Here is a 16,317-nt window from a genome sequence, read left to right as displayed (position 1 = left end):
TTGTAGCTGCTCTCTGTTCTAATAGAAAGGAGTGCCTCATGTTTTCCTCTCCTGAGAGCCTATGATCAGGTGTCTGTCTGTCTATGGCAGACAACCTCTTAATATATCTTTGTGGCACTAAAATTTTTCTAGCTAAGAATTTTCAGAATTATCTGATTTTGCTTTTCTTTAAACAGTGGTTAAAGTTCCTATAATCAACCATCTTGAAGCTTTGCGGGATGAGGAATTAGAGGAGCGGCGAGAAAAGAGGCGAAAACAGCTGGCAGAAGAGGAGGCCAAAATGGCAGAGAAGGGCAAGGAAGAGAAGGATCCAAAGGATCAAAATCCTCAGGTCTCCAATCTTTCTTCAATCACTTATTTCCCCCCCCCCCCCCCCACCCTTGCACAATAAATTTGACAGTGACTTGGAGCAATATGTTCGCCCAAAAAATTAAACCACCTCGATCTGACTTTGGGTTTGTTTTTTCAATTATGTTAGGCTGCAAACTCCAAGAGGAACGCGTCCTTTGAGCTGAGCCTTGCAGGTATTTCTTCAGCTTAGCTCTGTTTTTATGCTTTTATTTTTACAGGCACACATGAAAAAAAGATTACTTTGTGCTTCAGGGTGAGGTAGTAGATTGTATAGTTTTGGGGTCACACCCGATCTGGGAGATAACTATACAGTTTACTGTCTTTCCTGCGGCATCTGTTGTCGGCAGCATTTCCTGAGAGTGAATCCATATTGAGTATTCTGTTTTAATGTTTTATTTCTTTTTTTGTGCATAGGAACTATAAGGCGTAAATCATATGATTAGTTTTCAGTGTATTTGTGAGTGACCTCTGCCCTCTTCAGGGTGAGGTAGTAAGTTGTATTGTTGTAAGGGGCTGAGATTTTAGCCCCTATTTTGGTGATAACTATACAGCTTACTGCCTTCCTAATGGTGTGGCATTTTTCATACATGTCAGAGATGCCAACACTGTTATGAATTTAATACTTTAAGTGTAATATTAGATGTTTTGCACTGTTCATTGTATAGTATAGGCAGAAGTATAGTGATTTTTTTTTTTTTTTTTTTTACTTGTTTGTTGATCTGTAGTATATTATATTAACTTAATCTTAAATGAGTATTGCACCCATAGACACTTATCCTCTATCCAAAGGATAGGGGATAAGTGTCTGATTTCGATCTCCCTTACAGGGACCTGGCATTACCTCGGCTCTGCGCGGCTAATGCGCGTTTCGTCGACCTTACTGAGGTAGGCAACACTCCCCTCCATACAGCTCTATGGGAGCGGCAGGGATGCACGAATGCTGCATCTCCGCCTCTCCCATAGAGATACATGGAGGGGGTGTGTCAGCTGACACTCCTCCAGCAAGGGAGAGCCACGGCAGAGACTGGGCCCCGTACAGGAGATTGTGGGGGATCCCAGCGTTCGGACCCCCTGCGGATAAGGGATAAGGGTCTGTCTCCTTTAATGTTTAATTATGATTTTTTTTTTCCATAAATGTAAAACGGTTTGTAATAATTTTTTTGGCTCCTTATTGCTGCTAAAGATCAAGATGGCAGTGGTCGTCCAGAGAACTTCCCTACAGCTCCATCTTCTGCTGAAGGAACCCCTACAAGTCCAGAGCTTGTTCCTTTAGATCCCACTTTGCGTGCTCATCCTCCGGAGGCTTCCCTGGCAGAACTCCCTCAAAGCTTGCACACCGAGCCTGGGACGGAGGACACTGGTCAGCTACTAATGCCGGCTGATCAAGAGGAGTCTGGACCAGGGAGACCCAGTGCAGAGGGGGATGCTACTCAAATGGAGCTATCACCAGCACCAACCATCAGTTAGTATATACCTTGTATAGTATATCACTTATTTTACCTTAAAGGGTACTCTGCCCCTTGACATCTTATCCCCTATCCAAAGGATAGGGGATAAGATATCTGTTTGCGGAGGCCCACTGCTGGTACACCCCTCGATCTCCCTGCCGCACCCTGTGTTCGTTTAGAATCCCGGCTGCTGCACTGGTGGCTCGTGATGTAATGGCCACGCCCCTTCGCGATGTCGTGGCCACGCCCCCTCGTGATGTCGTGGCCACGCCCCCTCGTGATGTCGTGGTCAAGCTCCCTCGTGATGTCATGGTCACGCCCCCTCGTGATGTCATGGTCAGGCCCCTCGTGATGTCATGGCCACGCCCCTCGTGATGTCATGGCCATGCCCCTCGTGATTTCATGGCCATGCAGCCTCAATGCAAGTCTGTGGGAGGAGGTGTGGTGGTGACGTCAGCGCCGCATCACTAGTCATCAGGCACGGAGCAAAGTTTGCTCCATGCACCTAATGACTGTGGTGCTGCAGCAGAGATCGCAGGGTCCCCTTTGGATAGGGGATAATATGTCTAGGGAGCGGAGTACCCCTTTAATGATGGTTATACAGCTTGAAGTCTTAGTAGACCATATAACATGTTTCACATTAACGATACTATACACATTTTTTTGCATTTACCTCTAGCTTCTCTTTCTCCGGAGCGAGCAGAAGATTCTGATGCTCTTACTGCTGTTAGCAGTCAGTTGGAGGGGTCTCCTATGGATACTAGTAGCCTTGCATCTGGGCCACTGGAGGAAGGAGTTGGAGAGCAATCTGGTGTTGTAAATCCAGAACAGCCTCTTGTGGTCACAACAAGTATTGCGGTTGGCCAGCAGCCTGTGGAACCTTCAGCTGCAAATGAGGGGCAAGTTGTATCTCAGCTTGGTGATGACAGGTATGGGGGTTGACTTTGAGGAGTGAATTTGTCTAACTTTGATTTTGAGTGTTAGAGAATGCAGTATATTTACATCAGTATAATTTTAGGCAACCAAAGTTTCATACTTTTACAAAATAAAAACATAAGTATGATGATTTTACTTAGACTACCTGTCATAATCTTGTTACATTTTATAATCCTCCCAGTTTACTGCCCCCATCATGATAAACCACCCCCTGCCTTTATTTTAATTAAATTTTTTTTACCTTGATTTTGCTCTGTATTTTTTGCTCAGTCTGTCAGATTCACAGACAGGGAAGGGGCGTGACATCATCTGAAGACATACAGGGGAGAACTTCCTCCCTCATACTGCTACACACAGCCTAGAGCAGTTCAGTGTGAGATGAGCTATGATTGGCTAAGGCTGCTAATACGTACTGGAAGGATTAAGATTTTTTTAATGAAATAATTTACAAATCTGTTTAACTTTCTGGCACCAGTTGATTTAAAATAATAAAAAAAAAATTCCACTGGAGTACCCCTTTAAACCGGTTTAAAAAATAATTAATGGCCTATCCACAGAATAGGCAATCAATAGCTAATCATCCAAGTTCTGGCTACCGGCACCTTCACCAATCGGCTGTTCAGCTCAGCTGTGACACTTAGATATAAGCAATGTATGGAGCCAAAAGGTTCAGCTCTGTACATTGGGGGGAATTTATCATAGTATGTGAATATTTTTTATACGCCTTTATTTCTCGGTCGCTTCATTGGGGAACACAGGAGACCATGGGTATTATGCTGCTGACACTGGGCAAAAAAAATGAATATTTTGTGTGGTACTAAATTTATTAAATGGTCGCATGGAATTTGATACATTTTGTGCATAGGCCATAAATTATTTTCCCCCAGAAAAACCTCTTAAGGTGGCTTCATGATTTTGTCCTTGACTTTAAATATTCAGCTCTAGTGTGCATGATCCCCATGCTTTAGTAGTGTTAGCCAAATTATATGTAAAAGCTATTAGAAATATTTAGAATTTTTCCATGTTTTAATCTTGCATATCTCTTGCCTGCACTTTTCAGTTCTCCACCGGCATCCTCTGCTGAAATGCCTTCCACTAGAGACCCCAGTGTAGCCTTGTTAGCAACAGATTCTAGTGGTATTCTGGAAGAACCTTTGCCATCCACAAGTAGTGAAGAGGAGGATCCACTAGCAGGTGAGTTGGCAGATTTTATGTATATACACTCGCATTTACTCACAGAAATAAAACTTAATGTTTGATTTGTCTTTGTAGGTATAAACTTACCTGAAGGAGTCGATCCATCCTTTCTGGCTGCCCTTCCAGAAGATATTCGCAGAGAAGTGCTACAGAACCAACTTGGCATCAGGCCTCCTGCTCGGGCTCCTCCGACTACTGCCCCTGTTATTCCTCCCCCGGTTGTAGGTAGTGCTGGTGTGACTGAAGTCAGCCCGGAATTCCTAGCTGCTTTACCACCTGCTATACAGGAAGAGGTTTGTTTGTAAAAAAAAAAAAAAAAAAATTTTTTTTTTTCTTTCTAGTTTTTACTTTTACTTTTGTAATGTTAACTATTTCTCTATTGAAAGGTTTTAGCCCAGCAGAGAGCAGAACAGCAGAGGAGAGAATTGTCACAGAGCACCACGTCTGATACACCAATGGATCCAGTGACTTTCATCCAGACTCTGCCATCTGATCTGCGTCGTAGTGTTCTAGAGGACATGGAAGACAGTGTTCTGGCAGTGATGCCTCCAGACATAGCAGCTGAGGCACAAGCTCTGCGGAGGGAACAGGAGGCACGGCAGAGGCAGCTCATGCATGAAAGACTGTTTGGGCACAGCAGCACATCCGCACTCTCTGCCATCCTCAGAAGCCCAGGTTTACTTTCTTCTTAATATATATTTTGCCAGTAACATTGACCAGAACAATGCTCCAGCAGCACTTTTTAGGGCTTTTCCCTTTTAGATAGATATATGGCTGATCTACAGAAACTGTTGGGGGAATGAGTCTCCTGTTGGAAGGCTAGTGCTATAGCTTTGTTGAGGAGGAGGCTAAATGGAGATGGATCTATATTCATGCACAGCCACCTCTCCATACATGTTTTATTCCTTTTTTTTTTAAAGTATTTATTTTGATTTTATTAATATTCACACGTAAACAAAATCAAACAGAACAAAACTCTGGGCAGCCACACCAGCCCAAACCAGGCAGGGAAATACAGAAACATAAGGAATAACAGGCTCATCAACAACCCTTATGACATAAAAGAAGGAGCAATCGTAATAAAGTCGTGTAGTAAAAATTATGCCAAACAGAGGAGTAGGCCAGCACTGGATGACCCCCAGAGAGAAATTAGTCCCACCTCGAGCAGACAAATAACCACACTCACACCACATCCCCCCCCCCCCCCCCCCCCCCCCCCCCCCGAGAAACAAACGGAACCTTAATCAGATTGAGACCTTGTCCCAGTAGGAACTGTCGAGTCCTCCAAAAGCAACCAAGGTCCAAACCTTGATACATGTTCTATTCCTAAACATGGCTTTGCCACCTTGGCTTGCAGACCAAGGATTACAGGACTACCTTCCCCTTCTCACAACAGGTAGAGGTGCCTGATATAGTCTATAACAGTGGTCTTCAACCTGTGGACCTCCAGATGTTGCAAAACTACAACTCCCAGCATGCCTGGACAGCCAACTGCTGTCCAGGCATGCTGGGAGTTGTAGTTTTGCAACATCTGGAGGTCCACTGGTTGGAGACCACTGGTCTATAATGTAGTTATGGAACAAACTGTGGAAATTATATGAAAGCCATTCTCCCCTTTACATATAATAAATTGACGCTGATTTTGGCAGGGATTCTGTATTAAAACCCACTTTTATGCTAATGACAGTCCACATCCAGTGTATGTGAATTGCATTGTTTTTGGTAATATGTAGCATATGACTTGTTTCTGCAGAGTCTGCATGTAAATCTAATGGTGGGCCCTAATATAGGGAAATTTGTCAGTGCTAGATTATGCTCAGAGCAAAAGTATCAAGGACACGTGAACAAACTCATTTCCTCCCTCCTCCACCCCATGTGCATTGATTGCTAGATGTACAGGAATGGTCTTTCAGCACTGAGCTGTGCATGTGAATTAGTCAAGGCAGGTAAGGATGGGGTGGCATGCTGCATCTCAGCATTTTGAGACTTGGACAGTAAGGTCTGATTCACACTGCGGAATTTCCGACCGGAATTCAGTTTTGAAATACCACATGGAAATTCTGATGCTGGCTATGAGATTCTGCTGCACAGTACATACGCTGTGGAGTTTTCGAGGCAGAATCAACACCCTTGGCAGATTTCGTTGCAGTCTATGGGGAGGGCAATGTCTGTGTGGTCCTTGTGTCGACTGATTGAGTCAGCAGCAGCTGCATTTGGAATCTCCGGACTGATTTTGTCCATCCGCAAATTCCGAAGTGTTTACTCAGCCTAGTAACATTACAGGTTATGGAATCTAGATTTATTAGGACAGAACTTTGATCTGATGCCACTTCGGATTCAGGAAGGAATTTTCCCCCTTAGTATGGGGCAATAGAAATCTGCCTCATAAGGAATTTTTGCCTTCCTCTGGATCAACACAGTAGGGACACAATTGAGATGTAAGCTGAACTTGATGGACACTGGTCTTTTTTTCATCCTTATGAACTATGTAACTTTGAGCTTGAGTATGATCTGGAGCTGATAGATTCCCTTTAAATGACAACGGGACTTATTCTCGTGCTGATTCATGGCATCGCAGACTCTTAGCACATCTATGGCAGAAACATTTGCTGCAGAAATGTTAGGTTTTAAAGCAATCTAGTAATCTAGTGTATTTAACCTTTTTTAAGCTTTTGAGGTCTTTTGAAGCAAAACAGTTTTTGAGTTTTACTAATATGTCCTGTCGTTTTTCAGCATTTACAAGCCGCTTGAGTGGAAACAGGGGTGTACAGTACACGCGCTTGGCAGTGCAAAGAGGAAGCACTTTCCAGATGGGAAGCAGCAGCACGCACACAAGGTATGGGGGAAATAAAAATGTAGGTTCTTTCTGAAAGTCTTTAAAGTGTTGCTGTCATTTTAATTTATTAATTGGTTAAAAACAGTTGGCCATCGCAGTACTGAGATCCCCTCTAAGTGTTAGTTATATAACAAGGTGAAGTACACAGTAGTGCGCTTCGCTACCCTGCTCAGTGTAGGAGATGAGCTCCAAAGACCATATTGGAGCCAGTCTCCTGGGAATAATGCTCGCTTCTGCACACTGGAGCCACCTGCCGAGACCCTCTCCGATGTTTTAACTTTCAGTAATACAGTGGTCCCTCAAGTTAAAATATTAATTGGTTCTGGGGCGACCATTGTATGTTGAGACCAGAACTCTATGGAAACCTGGTAATTGGTTCTAAAGGCACCAAAATGTCATCCAAAAATAGGAAAAAGTGAGAATTAAAGAAAAATAAGTAGATAACTAATATAGATAAAGCAAGTCCTTATATATAAAAGTAAGAAAGATCTGCTGGGAGCTGTAAATCACTGTCTGTCAGTGTTTCCCAAGAAGAAGCCTCCAGCTGTTGCAAAACTACAACTCCCAGCATGCCCGGACAGCCAAAGGCTGTCCGGGCATGCTGGGAGTTGTAGTTTTGCAACAGCTGGGGGCACCCTGGCTGGGAAGCACTGGTCTATGTAGAGGACAGGAGCTTTTTCGGGGTCCTGTACAGTTCACACAGTGTCCTAAAAAAGTAACATGGAGCCACCCTCACCTGGTGTCCAGAGGAGCAGCTAACCCTGGTACAGGTAAAGAGTACAGAACATGTAATACCTCCCTGTACTGTAGGGGGCACTACCAGACACCAGTCAGTGCATACACTTCAGTAATACAGGAGTTTTACCAGTGAATGCCCATTCTGATTGACACCTTTCGCAGATCTGGTCTGTCCGTAGCATTGTATGTTGAGTCTGGTTTCAACTTACAATGGTCCAGAAAAGACCATTGTATGTTGAAACTATTGTATGTTGAGGCCATTGTAAGTTGAGGGATCACTGTAATATATTCTGCAAAGCGGCTACAGTCTGGTGAACCTTTATTCTTGCAAGTCATGTTCACATGCAGAGGAAAATAACTATTGCAAAAATAGCCATAGTATCTCCAGAAAAATCTACACTTTTTTATTTTTTCCCTGGAAAATATGAATGAAGATTTTTATAGTGTGAACTTGCATATAAGTATAGTTCTCCTATTTCCTAACGTATACAGCTCCTGTGCTGACTTCTGTTTATTTCTTGTACTTCCCCAGGCCTGCAGGCAGTAATGTGGACAGCTTACTAAGGCTGCGAGGACGATTGTTACTGGATCATGAAGCGCTCTCTTGTTTGCTGGTTCTGCTGTTTGTCGATGAGCCAAAACTAAACACCAGCCGCCTGCACAGGGTCTTGCGGAATCTTTGTTACCATGCGCAGACCCGCAACTGGGTTATCAAAAGCCTTTTGTCCATTTTGCAACGGAGCAGTGAAAGTGAACTCTGTATAGAGAGCCCCAAGACTTCTATTGGAGGAAGTGATAAAAGGGGATCAGCCAAGGCTTGTTCTTCCAGCCATGATGGTCGTCCCTTGGAGCTGCTGCACAAGATGGAATCCAAAAACTCCAACCAGTTGTCCTGGCTCTCTGTTTCAATGGACGCCGCTCTTGGCTGCCGAACAAACATATTCCAAATCCAGAGATCATTAGGACGCAAGCACACAGAAAAGCATGCAGCTTGCGGCTCTACTGTTCACATTCACCCACAAGCTGCCCCTGTGGTGTGCAGGCATGTGTTGGACACTCTTATTCAGTTAGCCAAGGTATTGTATCACTGTAGATAACCTTTTTTTATGAAAAGGTTTAATCATTGCTGTTTACATTCTTTAGATACATACTTTTAGATGGCTGGGACCCCCATGATCTCCCCTGTGGGCCCCGGCTGTCCGGCCAGGTAGCGTGTCGATCACCGCACGAAGCGGCAGCAGACACGCCCCCTCATACAATGCTATGGCAGTGCCAGAGATTGCCAAAGGCAGCGCTCCAGCTCTCCCATAGAGTTGTATTGAGGGTGTGTGTCTGCCAACAAACCCCCTTCCCGCAGACTGCTGGGGCACCGTATGGGAGATCGCGTTGGGGGGGGGGGTTTGAGAGATACAGGGTTGACCCGCAACGTGAAACTTATCACCTATCCTTAGGTTTGGGGATAAGTTTTCCAGTCCTGGAGTACTCCTTTAAAGGGGTTGCCCCACCTGGTTTCTTGTTAACTGCTTTTCTAGCTCTTTTGGCCTGTTTGCAGGGACTGACAGTGCTCGGATAAGCTAATGCAATTTAACTCCCAGTGACTTGGCTGTTGCATGAACGGCATAGCCCCGCAGACTACTGTTAAGGTAACTCCGGGAGTTATGTAACCAGGGTAGCTTGCGGGGCTACACAGTTTTTCATAATTCACATTTAAAGTCAGTAGGAGTTACGCAAATTGTGTAACTTCCCTGCTTCGGCTTCTTTCAGCTTTCCGACCACCTCGGGCCACTGCAAACAGGCAGGAGATGCCCAGCAAAGCGGAAGTAACAAAATGTAACAACCCATTTTATGGTAAATAAGTGCCACCCCATTTATTACAGCGTTGTCGTGGACTTCCTGGCGGATTCCGCCACAAGATTGAATATGTTCAACCGTCCAGCAGAATCCAATTCCATGTTGGCAGATCCACTATGGAACGTCAAGTGTGCACTTGAGCAGCAGACTCCCATTGAGATCAATGGGAGTCTGCTGCAAGCAGAAACTCCTACAGAAATTATCTAGTGTGAATGGGCCCTAATGGGGAGATTTATCAAAACCTGCCCAGAGGAAAAGTTGCCCATAGCAACCAATCAAATCCCTTCTTTCGTTTTGCGATCTGATTGGTTGCTATGGGCAACTCAGCAACTTTCCTCTGGACAGGTTTTGATAAATCTCCCCCCTAAGTGGTTTATTTCCTTGCAGTTGTGGACACTTGAAGTCAAGGGAATAAGTTTTATCTCCTGACGTGAGTGTTAGAACTTGGAAATCAGACTTGAGCTCTCATTTTCAGTGTCCATTTAAAGCTCTGACAGTCAGTGAGTGAAAGGGGGTTGGGAGTCCAGGTCATACACTGTAAGGCTATCTTCACATGGCGGACACTGCAGCAGAGGCCCATTGATTTCACTGGGATTCTGCTACCCTGTGCACATGGCAGAATTTACATGCCAGATGTTTCTACTGTGGAAATCCTGATTCTCAATACCGTGAGGTGTTTGACCAAAGAAAATGTTAAAAAGATGGAAATGCAAGATCTGAGTGCGGAGACCCTCTGCTATGTCTATTAAAGGAGTTCTGTAGTGAAAAAGAATTTATCACCTATTCCAGGGATAGGGTATTGTATAAGCCAAGTTTTTTAGCATGATTTTTTTTTGCTGAAAAGGCCCCCATCGGCTTATACTCGAGTTAACTCTCTGCCTGTCAATCCCTTCTCAGTGGTCTTCAACCTGCGGACCTCCAGATCTAGCAAAACTACAACTCCCAGCATGCCCGGACAGCCATGGGCTGTCCGGGCATGCTGGGAGTTGTAGTTTTGAAACCTCTGGAGGTCCGCAGGTTGAAGACCACTGCGGCCTTCGTCATCATCCAGACCCCCCCCCCCCCCCCCTTTAGTTTTCTACCCACCACCCCTCGGTGGGAAGGAAGAGTGAGCTGGTCCGAGCCATCTATGTGGCAGGGACAGTCCAATGGAGAGAGTTAGTCATTCCGGGCTGTCCATTTTCACCGGTGAGGCCCTCTTCTCCGGGCCTGCCCTGGACTAGTGATGTTGCCTTGACGACAACGCACAGGGACACGCATGAACGTCCCTGTGTGTCGTCGTCAAGGCAACGTCACTAGTTCGGGGCAGGCCTGGAGCGCGGAGAAGAACGTCCGCTTCCGGCAGACTGCTGGGGCTCCATTCAGAAGATCTCTGGGGGTCCCAGTGGTCGCACCCCCCTCGATCTTGTTATTTTTCGCTGCACTACTTCTTTAACTCTCAGAGAAGGCAGTAGCTTGTCTCCCTTGAGTAGGCAGAGACCACCCTATGACTTATGGTTCGGGCAGCTTGAAAGTGATGACAGATTCCCTGTAAACGCATTTCAGATAATTTTATTGGTGTTCAAGCATGTATTCCAAGGTCTCATGTGACTGAAGCATCATTCTGATCAGTTTTACAAGAGATGTGTTCACCTAGTATTAAAGGGGTACTCCGCCCCCTAGACAGCTTATGATAAGATGTCAGATCGCCGTGGTCCCACTGCTGGGGACCCCCGGGATTGCCGCTGCGGCACGCCGCTGTCATTACTGCACAGAGCGAGTTCGCTCTGCACGTAATGACGGGCAGTACAGGCGCCGGAGCATCGTTGCGTCACGGCACCGCCCCTCGTGACGTCACTTCCCGCCCCCTCAATACGAGTCTATGGGAAGGGGCGTGGCGGTTGTCACGCTACTGCCATAGACTTGTATGAAGGGGGTGGGCCGTGATGTCACGAGGGGCGGAGCCATGACGTCACGCTGCTCCGTCCCCTGTATCGCCCGTCATTACGTGCAGAGCGAACTCGATCTGTGCAGTAATGACAGCGGGGTGCCGCAGCGGCAATCCCGGGGGTCCCCAGCAGCGGGACCGCGGCGATCTGACATCTTATCCTCTATCCTTTGGATAGGGGATAAGATGTCTAGAGGCGAAGTACCCCTTTAAGGATCCTGTGTTGCCTTGCACTTATTTTTCTACTTGCCTTTATTATAGTGAAGGCCCCTTTCACACTATAAAATGAATCCGTTAAAAGATCTGTTATAAACGTCCGTTAGAAAATCCCATTAAAGTCTATGGGATTTTTTGATTATCCGTCATGACCCATTATAGTCCGTCATGACTAACGTCAGTTGTGACGGAAGAATTAACGTAACACGCACTTATTTTTTTTTTCTGTCACAAGAAACTGGTAAATTAACGGCCGTTATTTTTAACATTGAAGTCTATGGCAAACGGATGAGCCTTAATGTCATCCGTTTGCACCTGGTTTACAATATCCGTTATTACTTCTGAGCATGCTCAGTAGAGGTGACATCAGCAGACTCCTGCAGTGCTGAGGGACTACTACTCCATCATGGAACAGACTTGTTTACATGATGGGAGTAGAAATTCACTGGCTGCGGGAGTCTGCAGACAGCTGGGACGGCTAAATTCGTGTTTGTACTACAACCCCCATCATGGAACAGAGTCTGTTCCATGATGGGGGTTGTAGTACAGGGGCTGAGGTAATGATCGCACCGGGTTTCACTTCTGAGACCCGATGCGATCTGAAGTTAAGCAGGGGAGCGGGCGGCATGGTCCGCAACCCTGCGATGTATAGTGGGTTTTAACTTTCATTTTTGAATCAATCTGCGGAGAGCCCTGTGTGTCCGGTACCAAGGAGCCATTCAGGGCTCTCCGGGGGAGATTTTAAAATTAACATTGAGTAGCAAGATATATAGCGCTGAAAGGGGGGGGCAGGGCAGGACAGGACAGACATATAGCCTATATATCTATCCCACCCAGCGCATTTATAATATGCCCCCTGCAGCGCATTAATAAAGACATGACCCCCGCCGGCGCATTTATACATACATACCCCCGCCGGCGCATTAATAAATTCCCCTCCCCCTCAGCGCATGTATAATGTGCCCCCCGCAGCGCATCTATAATGTACCCTCGCAGCGCATCTATATACATATGCCACTGCAGTTCTATATGTGAAAAGCATTCTAGCAGAAGCATCGGCCGGCCCGATGCTGCTGATAGAAATACCTCTCTTAGCGCTGCGGCAGCATATGTATATACAGGGTGGGCCATTTATATGGATACACCTTAATAAAATGGGAATGGTTGGTGATATGAACTTCCTGTTTGTGGCACATTAGTATATGTGAGGGGGGGGGGGGAAACTTTTAAAGATGGGTGGTCACCGTGGTGGCCATTTTGAATCGAACTTTTGTTTTTTCAATAGGAAGAGGGTCATGTGACACATCACTTATTGGGAATATCAAGAAAAACAATGATGTGCTTGGTTTTAATGTAACTTTATTCTTTCATGAGTTATTTACAAGTTTCTGACCACTTATAAAATGTGTTCAATGTGCTGCCCATTGTGTTGGATTGTCAATGCAACCCTCTTCTCTATATACTGCTATATACTACTATATACACCGCAGGAGAAATGCTAGCACAGGCTTCCAGTATCCGTATACACTGCTATATACTACTATATACACCGCAGGAGAAATGCTAGCACAGGCTTCCAGTATCCGTATACACTGCTATATACTACTATATACACCGCAGGAGAAATGCTAGCACAGGCTTCCAGTATCCGTAGTTTCATGTGCTGCACGTCTTGTATCTTCACAGCATAGACAATTGCCTTCAGATGACCCCAAAGATAAAAGTCTAAGGGGGTCAGATCGGGAGACCTTGGGGGCCAATCAACTGGCCTACGATGACCAATCCACTTTCCAGGAAACTGTTCATCTAGGAATGCTCGGACCTGACACCCATAATGTGGTGGTCACCATCTTGCTGGAAAAACTCAGGGAACGTGCAGCTTCAGTGCATAAAGAGGGAAACACATTAAGTGGATTGGTCGTCGTAGGCCAGTTGATTGGCCCCCAAGGTCTCCCGATCTGACCCCCTTAGACTTTTATCTTTGGGGTCATCTGAAGGCAATTGTCTATGCTGTGAAGATACGAGATGTGCAGGACCTGAAACTATGGATACTGGAAGCCTGTACTAGCATTTCTCACGCGGTGTATATAGTAGTATATAGCAGTGTATACGGATACTGGAAGCCTGTGCTAGCATTTCTCCTGCGGTGTATATAGTAGTATATAGCAGTGTATACGGATACTGGAAGCCTGTGCTAGCATTTCTCCTGCGGTGTATATAGTAGTATATAGCAGTGTATACGGATACTGGAAGCCTGTGGTAGCATTTCTCCTCCGGTGTATATAGTAGTATATAGCAGTATATAGAGAAGAGGGTTGCATTGACAATCCAACACAATGGGCAGCACACTGAACATATTTTATAAGTGTTCAGAAACTTGTAAATAACTCATGAAAGAATAAAGTTACATTAAAACCAAGCACATCATTGTTTTTCTTGTTAAATTCCCAATAAGTTTGATGTGTCACATGACCCTCTTGCTATTGAAAAACAAAAGTTGGATTAAAAATGGCCGACTTCAAAATGGCCGACTTCAAAATGGCCGACTTCAAAATGGCCACCATGGTCACCACCCATCTTGAAAAGTTTCCCCCCTCACATATACTAATGTGCCACAAAAAGGAAGTAAATATCACCAACCATTCCCATTTTAAGGTCTATCCATAAAAATGGCCCACCCTGTAGATGTGCTGGGGGGCTGATAATGCTATGTGTCTGCCCCGTCGCCCATCCCCCCCAGCGTTTCTATGTACGTATACCCCTGCAGCGCTATGAATGAAAAGTTTTTCTATTAAATGCCCCCGCTGCTACTCAGTTCATTTTTAAATCTCCCCCGCAGAGCCCTGAATGGCTCCTCTGTACCGGCCATTTCATCCATTATTATACATTTTACACAGAAAACGGATGTTTAATAACGGATGAATGCTCATAGTGTGAAAGCAGCCAAATGTGTTCTGTATTTCACTCTTGGTAACTAAAGGGCTTGTTTTCAGTATTTAACGTTTGTTTCTTTCTTTTAAGGTGTTCCCAAGCCATTTCACACAGCAGAGGACCAAAGAGTGCAATGTAGAAAACAGTGAAAATAAGGAGAGGAGTATAAAATTGACTTGTAGCCCCTGTCCTACACAATCTAGTAACAGTGGGGCAAGCAACATCTCCACAGACTTCTGGGACTTGTTAGTAAAGTTAGACAATATGAATGTGAGCCGTAAGGGAAAAACGTCTATAAAGTCCGTGCCTGTAAGTTCTGGAGGAGAAGCGGAAAGCTTGCAGTGTAGCCTGGAGGCCTCTCCTTTGGGACAGCTCATGAATATGTTATCTCATCCAGTCATTCGGCGGAGTTCATTACTTACAGAAAAACTGCTCAGACTCCTCTCCCTTATATCTATTGCCTTGCCTGATAATAAATTACCAGACAGTATGGCCAATCAAAGTAATGCCATTGCTCCCGCCCCTGCCCCAACGCCTGCAACAGCACCAGTACCTCTTCCTGTACCCGCTGTAACTGTGCCGACAGTTGCCAACACAAGTGTTGTGTCAAGTAAGTACCATTTTATTAATGTTAGACATAAAAATATTGAAATGCTTTAAAGGGGGTTCTCTATCACATAGGGGGAGATTTATCAAAACCTGTGCAGAGGGAAAGTTGCCCATAGCAACCAATCAGATCGCTTCTTTCATTTTTAACAAGGCCTCTGCAAAAAGAAAGAAGCGATCTGATTGGTTGCTATGGGCAACTAGGCAACTTTTCCTTTGCACAGGTTTTGGTAAATCTCCCTCATAGTGATTGCACATCACGAGGATATGTCATGACTTTATGAAAAGGGAAATTATGCTTTAAATTTGTCATCTATTTACTATAAAGGGAATGTGTCATCAGTAAATTACCTATTGTTTCAGGTTTGTTTGTTTTTTTATATATAACTATAGGTTTTTGAGCTGATCATTCCTCCGCTGTATTTTTTGTGTAATTTAATTCAGTATTGCCCTTGTTATAGCCATTGTTTTGTTCAAACTGTGATCTTTAGCCGGCAGGAGGGGGCGATACCTGGCAGGCGGGATATAATATGAAGCCTACCAGGTTAAACTTTCACCCTTCCCGGTTTTATTTATTTATTTTAAAGAGTCGAGGAACGTGCTCTTCAATCACCCAAAGTGCAGGAAAAAGTGCAAAACGTGTTACACAAAAAAATTTAAAAAAACGTGCACAAAGGATGCGGTCTATCGCAAGCCCTTCTCCGATAGGAGAGAGGCCCCCAACAAATCTTACCCTTCACCTCCAGACCAAAAGCTACCAGCAAGGTTCCAGGTTCGATGTTCGATGTTCCAGGTTCGATGTTCTATTTTGCCGAAGCTACTAAGGGACCACAAATGCTCCCGGCATCCCTCTTGGCGTTAGCCAAGGTATCTGTCCACAAAGCCGTTAACGGTCGGTACCCTGCCGATGCAGGGCTACCCGGGATTTTACAGAGCGGTGCGGAACCTAATGGCCACACACCTCCCCTAGACCGCTAGGAGGGACACCCAGAAGGGCTACCGCATCCTAAAAATCCTGTGGACACACAACGCGCAAAAAGTGACAGTGACAAAAAGAATTGTGTGCGCAGATATACTGCCCGGACATCCGGCTGGATCTATAAAAATTTCTCTGATCCTAGCCAAAAGGCAGGGAATCAAGAGGTGAGTGCCACAAGGTGAAGAGATCATGGTGCCCGTGCTTCCACTCAGTGAACCAGTACCCCCAGTGAGTTTTGGCACCTTGGGGTCACCACTCCCCGAGGCACTAAAATACCTCAGCTCTAGACCCTCCCAGCCTC

General features: G+C 45.2%; 1 protein-coding gene across 3 annotated transcripts in view; it reads left to right on the top strand.

Moving 5' to 3' along the window:
* Positions 1–176: 176 nt before the first annotated feature.
* Positions 177–16,317, top strand: part of HUWE1 (HECT, UBA and WWE domain containing E3 ubiquitin protein ligase 1) — a gene marked incomplete at its 5' end in the record, with an annotated part of 39,578 nt that continues 23,437 nt past the window's right edge. For all 3 annotated transcript variants that reach the window (XM_056538555.1, XM_056538556.1, XM_056538554.1), the window contains 10 exon segments: positions 177–331; positions 479–524; positions 1,535–1,813; positions 2,479–2,728; positions 3,796–3,929; positions 4,008–4,225; positions 4,319–4,607; positions 6,666–6,768; positions 8,039–8,582; positions 14,522–15,041. In XM_056538555.1, coding sequence (XP_056394530.1) covers positions 177–331; positions 479–524; positions 1,535–1,813; positions 2,479–2,728; positions 3,796–3,929; positions 4,008–4,225; positions 4,319–4,607; positions 6,666–6,768; positions 8,039–8,582; positions 14,522–15,041 — 2,538 coding nt within the window.

This window comes from Hyla sarda, chromosome 9, assembly GCF_029499605.1.
Source record: "Hyla sarda isolate aHylSar1 chromosome 9, aHylSar1.hap1, whole genome shotgun sequence".
Classification (NCBI taxonomy): Eukaryota; Metazoa; Chordata; class Amphibia; order Anura; family Hylidae; genus Hyla; species Hyla sarda.
This window is presented reverse-complemented; position numbering and strand designations above follow the sequence as displayed.